The sequence below is a fragment of the Bactrocera dorsalis genome, chromosome 1 (assembly GCF_023373825.1).
Source record: "Bactrocera dorsalis isolate Fly_Bdor chromosome 1, ASM2337382v1, whole genome shotgun sequence".
In the NCBI taxonomy this organism is placed as follows: domain Eukaryota; kingdom Metazoa; phylum Arthropoda; class Insecta; order Diptera; family Tephritidae; genus Bactrocera; species Bactrocera dorsalis.
Window position 1 is genome coordinate 1799872 of NC_064303.1, and position 14634 is coordinate 1814505.

The 14634-nt window shown below is 37.0% G+C and overlaps 1 protein-coding gene across 2 annotated transcripts in view; it reads left to right on the plus strand.

Annotated features, from left to right (window-relative positions):
* LOC105232452 (neuronal acetylcholine receptor subunit alpha-7) overlaps window positions 1-14634 on the plus strand; it is a 208731-nt gene that overhangs the window by 88631 nt on the left and 105466 nt on the right. For both annotated transcript variants that reach the window (XM_011214134.4, XM_029552836.2), the window contains exon 3: window positions 3852-5898. In XM_011214134.4, the coding sequence (XP_011212436.3) occupies window positions 4533-5898 (1366 nt within the window). In that variant the 5' untranslated portion in view covers window positions 3852-4532. The remainder of the gene's footprint in view (window positions 1-3851; window positions 5899-14634) is intronic.

Below are 14634 nucleotides of genomic sequence, written 5' to 3' on the forward strand. Positions count from 1 at the left end.
TATGGGTGTATGTGTGTTTGGCTTGCAAAACTCAATTCATTGGGTGTGGTAACAATGCAAACTTGAAATGAATCAAATACAAGAGGAGACGTATCAACGTGCAAGGGCTCGCTTACAAGCTTCTCATATATGTATGTATGAGTGCACAAGAAAATAATAATAAAGTAGGAATGCAAATAAAAACGTCTGATCGAGTAGTAAGAACTATAAATCAGGAAGCAATGCAAATAAATTATGAATATCAATGTGATATGTCTGGGCGTTTTAAGTGTGCTGTATGTAGTCAGTCATGGCGTATGAGTAACAAACGACTTAAATTTGTTGAATATTGCAAGGGATTGTATTAAAGTTGGGCTATAGCAGGCTATATAACTACATATATAGAAATGTGGAAAATGCTTCATTAATTGAAAAATAACACATAGCAAGTTTTTTCAATCAATCTTTTTAACAATTTTTTTCTCATATAAATAATGAAATATTTTACTAGATTTTTGTTTGTTGTTACAAACATTCATTATTAACAAAAAAATTTTGAAATTTTTGGGAAAAAATAATTTAAACTCAGTCATTGCGACGCCATTTACGGTGACCTCTTGGAAGAAAAATGCGCCAGCTAGCCTCGTGCGCACACGTCCTCAAAGCTATATCTTCGAATCAATTACTCGAACAAAATTCTAGAGGTGTAGAGCCTTAAAGCAGAAGGCAATTCAAACTAACGACTTTCCAACTGAAACATCAAAAATTTTAAAATTCTTAGCTACTATAATTTGCCTCATCGCTTTTAGCACCCCAAACAAGACTCTATAAAATATATACATATATATAGATTTATCCAACTCTCTGTCAAACTAGAGTCCCTATCTATGAGATATCAATCTGAAATTTTGTACAAGACCTTTTCTCCCCAAGAAGCTACTCACGTATCGGAATCGACGATTGAACCACTATGCCATATAAACTAAGCGAAAGGAATTAAGTACGCATGTAAATTCTTTTTATTTTACGAGACATCTTAAAAAAGTTTCACACGCATTATTCCTCAATACTATATTAATATTACCGATAATATTTTTCATATCGGGTCACTATAGCACGTATCTGCCATACAAACTCGTTGGGCAAAACCAAGTTGTTGAATGGAAAACATATTTATATGTCAAGATAGCTTTACTAAAGCTGCCCTGAATTATTACCGGGAATAGCGGCACACTTGCCGAACATCCTGTTAAGATCGGGAAACTATAATGTATAGCTGCCATTAAAACTGGCCGATCGAATTCATGAATTTTTTTCACTCGTTAATGATATAGAAAATTCACTTGTGAACAGGAATTTTTGCTTCAGGGCAGTCAAAGTTAAATATTCTCTGATTTTTAGTTAAATTTAGGCTTGAACAGGAAGATACTTTTAAAATTTTTTATTCTAAACAAACGGCATATGAACTCGGACATATTGTTGAATTTATTCTTAGTTACGCCGTTAAATAATATTAGAAAATATTTTTTGAGGAAATAATTAACTTTTCACTTATTATAATACCATTATTTACAATAAAAACCTCTTAATAATCAATGTTTCCAACAGCTTTCAACTCCTACAATTACTTCAGATAGTTACACCATGGCGTATGAGTGCTCTAACCTTACCTATTCACGCGTTTCTATTTAGTACCTTCAAACGGTGTAAAATTAATTTCAAACTGCAATCCCCTCGACTACCGTATCTTGTACCGTTATATTGATTGTACTGCATAATTGGAAACAACTTTTTCCCTTTTCGTTGCAATGAATTTTTGAAAAGCTCATTCTGTACACACACAGTCTGACAGCGCTCGCTTGCAAATACGCACACATGTTTAGTTCACATCCCGTACAAACACAAACAAAACTATAACAAAGCAGTGATATTCTAAATTGAATGAGGAAGTTATTTGCTTACGCTACTCGTACTTTGTTGTTGTTGCATGTTTGCTTGCTATTGTTTTTTTATGTTTATTTAGTTTGCTTTGCAGCACAACAATGCAATACTCTTATATATTTATTTTACCCCAATGGACAATTCAATTTGTTGCTATTGGTGGTTGTAGCCGTACACGCATCTAACGGCATCCGCTTTAAACATTATACTTACAGTTATGTTGATATTTGCGAGCATTTTATTTGAAAGTGATTCCATATACATTTACACAGACAGACGCATGTCAAGTCAATGCGAATTGTGTGAATGCTCCCAATAGAGACATTCAAATGTCAGTGTAACAAGCGGATCAGCCTCACAGAGCAAACAAAGGAATTCTATTTGTAGTTAAGCAAAAGGCTCACTGAAATTTGAAGTGTGAATTAAAGGCTAATATATAATTCAAGGAGTCTAAAAATCCGAGAACAATAAATTAATTTGCGAAAATGAAGACAATTTAAGATTTTTTAACATATGTGAGCATTTGAAGTTAATACTGAACATTTTTAGAGTATTTTAATGTATTATATCCAATTATGAATTTAAAAAAATCAAAATCATTTTCCTTACTCATCGATTGTATATTTATGCACTTGAAAGTATTCTCAAAAATTTCAGGTTGATCTTTCAGAAATTTCAGTGTATTTGTAGAATTATTCTTCTTTTTCTTCTTTACCGGCTTAGACAGAGCTTACGCAGTTAGGGTCTACCTAACAACAGCGCGCCGGTCGTTTCTTCTCTTTGCTATTTGCCACCAGTTAAACACACCAAGTGCAACGAGGCTCTAATCCATCTGATTCTCCCAACAGAGTGGAGGTTGTCCTCTTCCGCTGCTTTCACCGGCGGATACCGAATAGAATACTTTAAGCTTGAGTGTTCTCATCCATTCGGACAACACGACCTAGCCGGAGCAACCACTGTCTCGTACAGGTTATCGTTCCATCCACTGTGGTGATCATCATTGCCAATGCACAAAATCACAAAAATCTTCCGCAAACCCTTTCTCTCAAACAATTCTAACGCCGACTCATCAGATGTTCTCACCACATAGCAATGTAATGATAAGCGAGTTGTATTGTTTGGTCTTCGTTCATCGAGAGAGGTCTTTACTTTTCAATAACCCACTCACTTCAATGCAAATGTTCATAAGACTGATTCTGCGCTGGATTTGAAAGTTATGACTGTCAGCAGCGACGAGAGAACTAAGTTACGAATGTGTTGACTTCTTTTTTGATGACAGAAGATATTTCGTCTAGTTCTCGTTCACTAATTGGCCCACACTAGAAAATTTCTATAACACGGCTAATTCGATTGATTTAAAGACCTTAAGTGATCTTCTTAGTTACATATATTTATCAAGTAATGCGTGAAGAAATTAAATTTTTGGATTTTGCACAATTTTAAAAAGAAAACTCTTGCTCGCAGTCAGACAACTTTTTGCGTAGGTCATTCTGGTGTAAGGGTATGGGAACAATTTAAGAGGTGAGCCTGCTTTAGAAGATTCAAAAAGTCTATTTTTCTAAGGAGGAGAATAAATAATTGATTTAGGCGAAATTTTTAGGGTTTATAGCTATATATCTAAACATCATCTGCAAATTCTTTGAATACGAAATCTTTTATATTCTGCCTTTGGGAAGCAATTGTCCGATTCATCTCGCATTAACATTTGTCGGACGGCTGGCAGAAATTTGAAACAAAAAATTCAAAGAGACTCATGTTTGTTAATAACTTATATTCTATCCTTAATCAAAAATTTGTCAAAATAGATACAATAATTCCTTTCAAAAAACAAACTTACAAAAACGCGATTTTCTGAGTGGACTTAACACCTTAAGTACCTTATTCATGAAACTGAGATGTTAAAAAATATTTTTTCTCTTCTTCTCTTACAGTTTACACCCATTGCAGTTCATCATGGTACAGATCACTGCCATAACTAATCAATAATTGCGCTAATATTTAACAGAAGATATCCAAAGAGTACTAAAATAAGTCATCAAATAACCAAGCTCACACCGAAACCAAATTACAACTTAAAACAGCCATCAACATTCCTAAAATAAATATTTAATAGACAACCACTGATTGCAATTCCAAGTTATAAACTGGATCATTGGTATTTTTAAGTCTAATCGTCGAGAATAATCTACACTTGCAACCGCACAAATTAGTTATAAACAAAACTTACGGAAACCTAAACTGTAAGCCGGAGCAGCAGCATTAAACTCTTGGGTTGTAATTGAAGTAAACAAAAAGGAACTCCGAAGAATATATTAAACATAACGCTAAGCAGAATTTACTAAAAATGAACTCGAAATAGAAGTAACACACTGAAAGTGGAGAGAATTAATAAATATTTCAATACTCGCCATAAAACTTAGGCAGCTATAAGCAGTACAATATTGTACCAAATACAGTAATAACGCGAATTTGATTTTATGCAGCACTGAGGCACGCGCACCAAAGCACTGAAGCTGCAACAAGAAGTGAAAGCTTGTTTTGCGTAATCAACAAAGCGCTGCGACTAACTACAAGGAAGTAAACCGAGGCTAAATCTGCGCAAATGCGAAAAAATGCTGTCGATCGACGAGGAAGACGATCACAGACGCCATAATGTGAGTAAAAGCACCAAAAATGCAACGCTGCAAAAGCTTAGCGCAGGAAACCGTGAAAGCGCGAAGCCTAGTATTAGGAAAAGTGGCAGTAGTAGCAGCAACAACAAACGCAATATCACTTATTTGCATTTTTTACGCAAAACTCGTAGAAAAAGCAACAAGCACAGCTTTAAAGCAACCTCGCCTACCACAAAAGCACGAAAATGGCAAGCGTTAAACACATATTGGCAAAAGCTGCTGGTCGCGCATAAGCAGAGCTGCAGCGTGGCTGCGTCAAGCTCTCACCACTCGAAAAGTTTAGAAAACTTGCATTTGAGTGAAAGCTCTGCCGCAAAATGCATAAGCAATACGTGTACATGGAACAATCAGTTGAGTTTTGAAGACGCGAAAGACAGTGGTGAAATGAAGCGAGTATGCGGCATGGTGCGCAGCAAGAGCGCGTCGAGCTTAAGCAGTCAAAGCTGCAGCACTACGCAGCCACAATCGAGTTGCTGTGGTGAAAGTGACAGTTCCGTAAAAGCTGAAGGAAAGCACAGTAGCAATCGGAGCGGGAAAAATTGTTACAATGCTGGCCATAAGCGCAGCAGAACCGACTGGCCTGACAAAAACAACAACTATATAATTATAAGCAATAACCATGAACCAAATGGCAGCTATCTTAGAAGGCCGCAATCAAACGAAAGACTGTGCACACGCAAAAAAAGACGCTTGCGGCGGCGTCGAAAAAGAAAGGACACTCATCGTGCTGAAAACCTAATCCATTGTCTAGACGCAGCTAGCGAGCAACAGCTAGTCAACACATCTTCATCAGTAGTATCGACATTTAACGCACAACAGCAATCACACCAAACTTCAACTGATTCACACGCACAACCAGCAACAATAGCGACAGCCGCAGCGCCAACGCCAGCAAGCACAAATCGCAACATGCTCGAGACCATGTCAGCAACAGCTGAATTATTGCCGCTGGCAAAAATAACTGCAGCGCAAAAGTATATGTCGCCAGCTAGCAAGACACTTCCAAAACTTAGCGATTCTCTTAAGCACCGCAATAAAAGTTGTTGTGGCGGCAATGCAACTGCTGTGCAACAGCAAGCAAAATGTGGCAATAAAAGTGCAACCAAAAACGCTACGCCGTCATTTTCATCGACAGCGCTCGCCGCAACGCCTGCCATACGCTTGCCGGCATTTTACGCAGCCACCACGTTGCGCCTCTTCTTAACCACATTGACAACACTGATTGCCAGCACAACACCCACGACGTTCACAGCCACAAAATACTCATGGATATTTTTATGGATATATGTGAATTTAACTGCTAGAGGTGAGTACACGATTTAGGCGTAACTTTGTTTATATTAAATTAAATGTTTTACTTCGAAGAGTTTTTCTCAAACACACTTCTGGCCTGAAAGCCAGTTGGCTACTGGACTTAAAACATCTGGACATCGACAAATGAATCCTCCTAATTAATAGCTTCTAAAAGCAATTATTATGCAGTTTACAGCCAGGTGGTAACTAAAGTTCTTCGTAGCGCTACACTTCATTAGGTTATGCAAGCAGGCAATAACTAGAGTGCCTGTAACTCGGTAACAGCGATGATATCTTCTATCAGATTGAATTATGTTTAGTTAAATTGGGTAAACTTGTGAACCAACAAATAATTCCAATGAGTCTGCAAGAGACGCTTTCTTGATGATGCCCAGAATTCTTGGAAAAGACATAACGTCTGGATTAAGTTGAGCTAAGACGTGGATCCTAACAGTTATTTCCCTAGGGCAGCTTAGAATACGGGTGCATTGTGGTACCTACAAACTTTCATATACTGGATCATAAGACACTTACAAAATGTGAGGTTTTTAAAAATTTGTTGGGACGGCTAATGTCAGTTTGGGATATGTCTTCTGGTTTGGAAAAGGTAGAACTACCGAAATGTTTCAGCATCATTCGTGCAAAGGCTGGACAATAAAGGAAAAATTGCCTAGATTTTTCCACCTCACTCTTCTTGATACTACTTTGACAACTAGCGTCCGCTAAATCTTAGCCTTACCGCTTGGATGCTTTCAGTCTCTTAGTCATACAGAAGCTGGTCTTTGATCAGCGAGTGCTAAGCGCGCGTGAAGTTCTTTAGTTCATGCCTATAATGCAAGACACCAATGGAGATACAACTCGAACCCATTCCGAAATGAGCAGAGCAAGGGTGCCCCCCTCTGATTAGCTCAACGGCTTACATTTTCCGTCGTTTCCGTTTTGGTCGGGTAATAATATAGAAATAGAAGGAATCGAAAGGGAAGACGAGTTAGCCCGCTCGTGAACAGCAATTATTATTCATTTAAGCTGCGCTAGACCAATCAGCTCCTTCAAGAGTTACTTGCAGCAAAAAACTCTAGAGGAACAACTCAGGGCACACCACAAAGTCACTTTGAGATTATTGATGCTGGACCGAGCAAACGGCTTCTACTTCTAGGCAAGAGAGAACTTAGTACAATTGTACGCATCTTCACAGAGAACCCTCCCTTAAGGAAAAGGGGGAAAAGTAGAATCGGCAAAATGCAGGGAATGTGTGAACGATGATGAAACGCTGGAACAATATCTTTGCGAATGTTCAGCCTTCAGCGGGTCTTAACTTAAAATGCATTGCTCAGCTGGAGTGGTAAAAGTCAATATTTTTTACCAAGTCCCCTTTGTTTTAATTTTAAAAGTACACGGCAGTATAATAGGTCTAATCGTGACTTATGTGCGGGCGGCTGCAGTCTAGAGCTCCTGTGCCTCCCTTTCTAACCCACTAGCTAAATAACAATTTTACGGTAAAACACCTGAATTGCTTAAAGATCTCTCCTCTAACTCAAATGCATTGCAGATCTTATACTCACGCACTAAATACATTTCAGAGGTTCTGCTGTAAAGATTTATGACATCTCTGTCAATGTTGTTCCTATGCAGGATTCTTAAAAATCTGGTTCGAAATTAAAATCTTTCTTCAAATTCATTTAGTGACCTTATATCATAATATTGGGAAGTCGAAAAAGTCCTTTCGTTTTTTAATCAAATTTCAACTTTTTTTATATTTATACAAACAATTAAATAAACAAATATGTACCATTTGGTCGACCACTTTTTGTCATTTTGTCCCTAGAGAGCAAATATAGTGAATTTCACAATACGAAAAGACTTTTTCCACTGCCAAAATAATATATCTGATACTAAATTTGCCCAAATATTCCGCAGCAATATTAAATCGTAAATAAACTGAGCCGCAACTATCATTTGGTCCACAACAACACTCAAACTATTAATGTCAAAAACAGTTACCTTTTCCGCGAAAAATCACACGAACACAGTGCAACATTGTACAACTGCATTTCATTGCTTTCGTACGCCTAAAAGTAGACTAGACAACCGTCAAGTGCACTAACCGACCGTGAGTTCCGCAAAACATTACTTTTTCACACATTTGCTGTCCTAACTGACTAACCGAAATTTTACAGTTTTATATGTTTTGTACACATTTTCTGTGTGACATGAAACTGACAGAGCGCTTCGTTGTCACATTTTATACATTTTGCATATTTTGTTTTTTGGAATTTGTTGTACTTTCGCACTTGTTGCTGGTTTATTTGATGGTTGCATGTGGGGTCTGCAGCACCAAAACAATGCCAGTAGACATCGCATGCACTGGCAGTGTTTATTATTCAAGGGTGTCGTTACAGCAGCTCGCATTGTCTAGCACCGCTTGTTGTCACAAACACAAACACCCACACAGAAGTGTTGGCGAGTGTGTTTCTGCCACCGCCCCCCCCGGCGGTGAACTCATGCCAACGCATATTGGCCTTTTTTCTTGGGATGGAACGTGATTTCTTTGGCATCTGCTTCCTTCCCGCCTCAAAGAGCATGGCAGTTCAGCGCAGTCAAGTTGGTTGAGGGTCTCGCTTTTGTTATTTGCTCGGTGCTCGGCTGCACCGCACGTAAATTACCCTGAAGTGCACTCAAGCGCCAACGAGTGCAACTCAAGTACTGCAACTTATAAGATTCGCTTTAAAAGTCTCTTCAATTTTTAATTCAATACGAATTTGCATTGTGTCAAAAGATAGGCGTTTAGCAGCAGTGTGCGGCTGTGGCGCGGGTGAGTGAGCAATTTGCTTTCTACTGAAGCAAAACAAAGAGTTCGAGTTGCTGTTGGAAATCGAACTTGAGCGGTAGTGGTTGAAAGGCGTTTAACTGGAAGCTGCCACGCTCCTCTTAAGTGGAGACAAAATCGAAGAAATCTTGATTGGTGTTTAACAAAGGCTTTAAAACGAGAAAGTTGGAGAGATTATTGCAATATTGTACTGTGAAAGTCATTGTTCTAAGGTTACTATAACTGTTTGAGAACTTAAAACAACTTTGGAGTTTCGGTGCTCAAGATTGTTATGTTGAGAGAGTCAAGAACATGACTTGATAAAGATATAATTTAATAATTCACCTATTACTCAAGTTTCTGCAAAATATCTGATCGTGTATGTTGCTCCGTCCGATTTGAAGTAAATTTATGACGAGAATACTTTATTACTTAAAGAATATATGTATATATTTATCGCTGAAAATAGAAATATATCCAAAAGTATACCCAAAATTATGTTAAAAACTATACCCAAAACCATACCCAAAAGTATACCCATAACTATACCCAAAACTATACCAAAAACTATAATTAAAACTATACCTAAAACTATACCCAAAACTATACCCAAAAGTGTCTCAGTGGCTCCATAAATTTCTGTTTCTGTTTCTGTATTTTCACCACCACATCCTACTCCTTAACTCAGCATATCCCAATTCACAGCCTTCAAGGACAACCATTTTTAATAATTGACTAATCCACACCCCTGCGCTGCTGCCAGCTCAAACGCGCTGACCTTAATTCGGCATAAGTAAATACCTAACCAAAGGCGTTTTTAATTATGCAGAAAGCTGAAAATTTGATTCTTTCAGCGTGCTGCTAATAAATTCCAAACAAACTCCTCCTCACTTACGTTCCAGCGCTACGAATAGTTGTGTAAATAAAAAATGTATTATATTTCGTTGCTGGCCTGGGTACTTCAGCGCGCTTCAAACGTTGCCTCAGCACTGAGCTAATTACTTTTAATTTCTTTATTATTGCGAAACATATCTTGAATTAGCGCTGTGATTTGAATCTCCAGCGTCCCTCGTGTGGTTGTAGCCTTGAATATTTCCAGATATTTGTTTTACGTTGAATGAGTGCGCACAATCCAAAATAGATTGCCCGCATTCATACATATCTTTTTCTATTTCTATCCTCGGTATTTGAATTACTGGAATTATATATATATTCTGTGCACGTGCTGGCATATAATTTGTTGGGAAATTAGGTTAAATAATTATTTATTTAAATACATATTCACCATGCCATCTCCAGCCGATCGCTCACAACGTTCACACACAGTCAGCGAAAGCTCTTCATTTATTAACGAATACTTCTTTACTAATATATGTATATATATTAAAACTATATAAAATGCCTCCCTTTTGTATGTGTTTGTGTCATAGCTATTTGAAAAATTATTTAAAGCTGCTGCCAACCAATGAAAATATATAAACAAACAGGCAGCAAAAAACAAAAAAAAGTCCGCTTAAAAAGGCTAGTGCCACAAATTTGCGCCCCGCATAACCATTGAAGCGCCTAAGTCGCTGAATGACCAATGGCAATTCGACGCAATTCATTACTGACCCATTGACCGCGCCATGCCCGCTGTTTAGTCTCCTGTCGTGGGGTTGTGGGGTGCGACCAAAATGAAGTTGAGCGCGGTTTTCCGCATTGCGGTTCACTTTGCCATTTGGAAATTTATCGTTGTGCCTAATTGGTGAAAGTGGAGCAGACACATTCATATTTTATTTTTTTCTTTTGCGTTTTGGCAGTAACATTAAATGCGAAAATATATAACTGCTCTGTATATACATTCATATATATGCTAATATGTATTTAATTTGAAACAAGAAACATTTTCGTGCTTTGGAGTTCAATTGAAAGTGTTTTCTTTTTGAAAGAAGAAGAAGACTACTAAGAGTATGTAATAAGGTAGACCAACTCTGGTGCTGACTTGAACACAGTTCCTGTCAGTTGGCCAACACTGTACTGCTCTTTCAAATTTACCTGAAGCAGTGGCCGTTAGCTGATCACTTCAGTCTTCGAACACTACTATTACAGAGGGCCCACAGAATAAATTTAAGGTAGTGTGGATGGTTCTCAGAACAATAAGCCTCTACTTAAAGGATAAGAGGAATTGAGTAATAGGATAGGGTCATCACATCATACCTTCAGAAACTTCCCACACAAGCTTAGAAATTTAATCAGACCTATCCTTGCATGGTTAGTTCAAGTTAAGTTGTTGTTGTAGCGGCAGAATTCTGACGAGTTGACAGTCCGGATAAATATCCGGGTTCGTTCCGGTTACGTAGACCCGACTGTCGTGGGTACGGATTTGGTGAAGTTACAAAAAGTAATACAAAAGTAATTCAATATACCACTTGAACAGCAATGAACGATGATCCTTTATGATTTCTTAAACTCCTAGATATGATTCACCATACCCTTAAACAGAACGACGAAGCGCTTTGATCCTACCACAAATTTATGAAGGCGCTTGATATCAGTCCAAGGTACTTTGCTGTATTGACTGAAAAGGTGACATGAGCATCTCAGTACTTAAACTGGAAAGTTGGGCAGAGGGTATCTATATGTTTCCACCTTCCCCTCTTTCATACAGTTTTTGCAATTTGCAGGCGACAAGATAAGTAACCAGCGTCATTGCAGTGAAATATTAGAAAGCCTTGAAAAAATGCTTACCTTGGCTGCAATACCCTCTATAGTTTGTGGACTTTTTTTATGGATTTGGATTAAATAGCTTACACGGCAGCTATATACTACAATTATCTGTTCTGAATAATTTTTCCTGAGTAGCGTTGCCTGAGATTCCAAATTTGGTTCGATGCTTTGTCAAATAACTAAGTTATCCATATGAGGACTTTAGTTGGATCGGCCAATTTATATGACAGTTATATGCTATAGTTCGCCAATATCGGCAGTTTCGACAAATAAGCGGCATCTTGTTATGGAAAGGAAGTATGAAGATTTTCAGTTCGATATCTCAAGAATACGGGCATGGCTAAATCGACCAAGTTCATTACACTGATCATGTATATATATCGTCACCTAAAATGCAAACAACGTATTATCAAAAAAAAAATCGAAATTGATTTTTTATTGCTTACGAATAATTACATTATATTACAAAGGCTGCTGTCAAATATAACCAATATATAAGCAGTTTCTAACCAAAACCCACATTTTTTCAATATGAGTGGTTTCTGGTATATCGTTTATCCTTCTCCTGTAAATTTATGAAAAGTTATGCTACGTTAGGTGACGATATACTTTATGGGATCTCCGACATTTTCTTTTGGGTCTCTGAAGCTTTTAAAAATAAAAATTGGAGTATTTACGCTTTGGGCAAGTCAATAGATTCCTATTACCAGTTATGAATATGTATACTGAATATAGGAATTTAGTAGGTGAAAGCTTGTACTGTTGTCAATGTTGTAGATACAACAATATAAGTCATTACCAATACATGGCCAAACAGAAGCAAATTTGTATACGCTTTCAGGCCACGCTGGCCGCAAGTTCCTATCCTGCCTGCATGCCTATACACACACACACACACGTGCTTACCTGAGTATATTTGTAATTTATAGCTGCCAGCAAAGTCGATATTTACAGGTTCCGCAAATGCATTGAGTTAGCATTTGAGACATATATTTATCGAGACATATGTATTACTTATACATAAGTATATCTATGAATATTTATGTACCCTTATTAGTTGGCCTGGCAGCGTACTTAAGGCGAATGCAAACTGCATGCAACTTCAAGTAGGTATGCACCGGCAGCAACTAACAATGTCAGCGTGGAGCCAAGCAAGCATGAAGTTATGCATTATGCACTTGTAATATCCGCCATGCAAATACTGTGAGCATATGTTGGTATATATGCATATACAGTGCAGTGTACATATGTATGCCAAATGATGGCAGCTTATAGCGTCGCAGCAGTTGCATGGTCATTCAGGCATAATAAGCAGCTCGAGTGCTGCTTCCCCACCACTTGCGTGCACACTTATGCAAGTTCTATTGCAATTAGAAGTTACTTCCATTACCTGTAGTATTTTATGCTACAGAGCAGAGCAGCTTATATTTTAATTTAAGTAACAATTTATAAAATAATATACATATATATAAATGTGGCACAAACTGCATATTTATGCAACGTCTTCATTCAGTTAAGTCATTTATGCTGCATTGACCACATCATTTGCTCATTTTCTCACATGCATCTGCAGCAACTGGAACTATTGAACTAATTTAATTATGCAAATTACATTGATTTTGTTAATTGTGCAAGAATGTATGTGTGTGTGTGTCTAGTATACAATAGTTTGCACGCGCTGCTTGACACAAAATTCACTTATTCCCAGTTAATTCTAACTTGGCTCGCGCAGTGAAATCGACAGTCGGTAGCTGCATTCTACGCACACATACAGACAAATGCAACTATTTTGATCACAATATTGCCGAAGAGTGCACTCGGTTCATGCTTCAGTTTTGATAATCCGTAATTGACAGTTTGAGCGTTTTGAGCCGTCTGACTGCTGGTAAGCAGCAATGCACTCGTGCAAAATGGCATAATGGAATATAATGTCTGTGCTCTATTAAGGGATATGATAGGACAGTAAGTGATTTGAATTAAATTAATGGAAGACGTAGGTTTTTGTTCAAGCTTCATGTTTTAGTTCAGCATTTGAAAATTGCTGAATAAGAAAGTGATGCTTTGCAATGGCTTTATTCTTTAATATTTTGTGCTGATATTTCGGTACATTATTTAAGCTTTTCTATGAAAACCATATGTTTAATAGAATATAAAATTATGATTTAAAATTAGAACATGACTCTCGTGCTTTTTTTAGAAACTCGCAACGTCTCCGCCCGACTGACTTAAAGTAAAATTCGAGTAAATTTAAAATATTGTCATGAAACTTTGTAAACATGTTAGATCAGCGAATTGTACTAATGTCACGACCTCGAAATTTCCTTCAATGAATACTTATAGAGTGCTATAATTCAGATGCTGTTGTGTACATTGAAATAAGTGCACTAGAAGCGAAATTATATAACAGAACAGAGCAAGGAAGAAAGCAAAATCGCATTATATTAGGTAGTCGAAAAAGTCTTTTCGTAGTTCTAATCATACTTCAACTTATTTTTTCATATTTGTAATGAACTTTAATGAACCAAATATGTATCATTTTGGTCGACCACTTTTTGCCATTTTTTGGCTAGAGACATTATTCCATCAGTGTATATCGAAATTTTGATATTTCCAGAACGGAAGCGAGCGAATCATTGTTGTACGTATACTACACGAACTGATACAGCACCGGCTCTGAAAACTTCACAAATTTCATTGGTGGCTTGCGTGGTATTCTTCCCTTTTTTATACAAAAATTTCAAAATATAGCGAATTTCTTCATTATTTTCATTAATTTTTGAACAGCTGTAAGCTTTTTTCAACTTTCCCGATTTATTTTTATTTTTTTAAAAAGAAACTTAAAATCTCACCTTTCTAACACCATATGGTATGACCCAATGTGATCGGTAGCACTGGGGATATACGACATCTATCGCAAAAATACGAAAAGACTTTTTCGACTATCCAATATAATATTAATATAAACATGTTGTATTAAAACATTGAATCTTAAATTGTTTAGCAATATTTTTTAACTTAATGCTTATTGAACATCTGAAATTAAGTCTTCGTCTTTGATCTTTGCAAATTGTGAAGGACCTCCTTTTCTTTCAATTGTTTGGCTTACCGAAACTTAGATTTATATATGTGCTACATATGCGGTACTTTTTGATTTTAAATTATCTCAAATTAGTTACTTTACTACAGTGACTTGTTAAGTTAAATCCTATCAAGAATTACATATATTTAATATTCAAC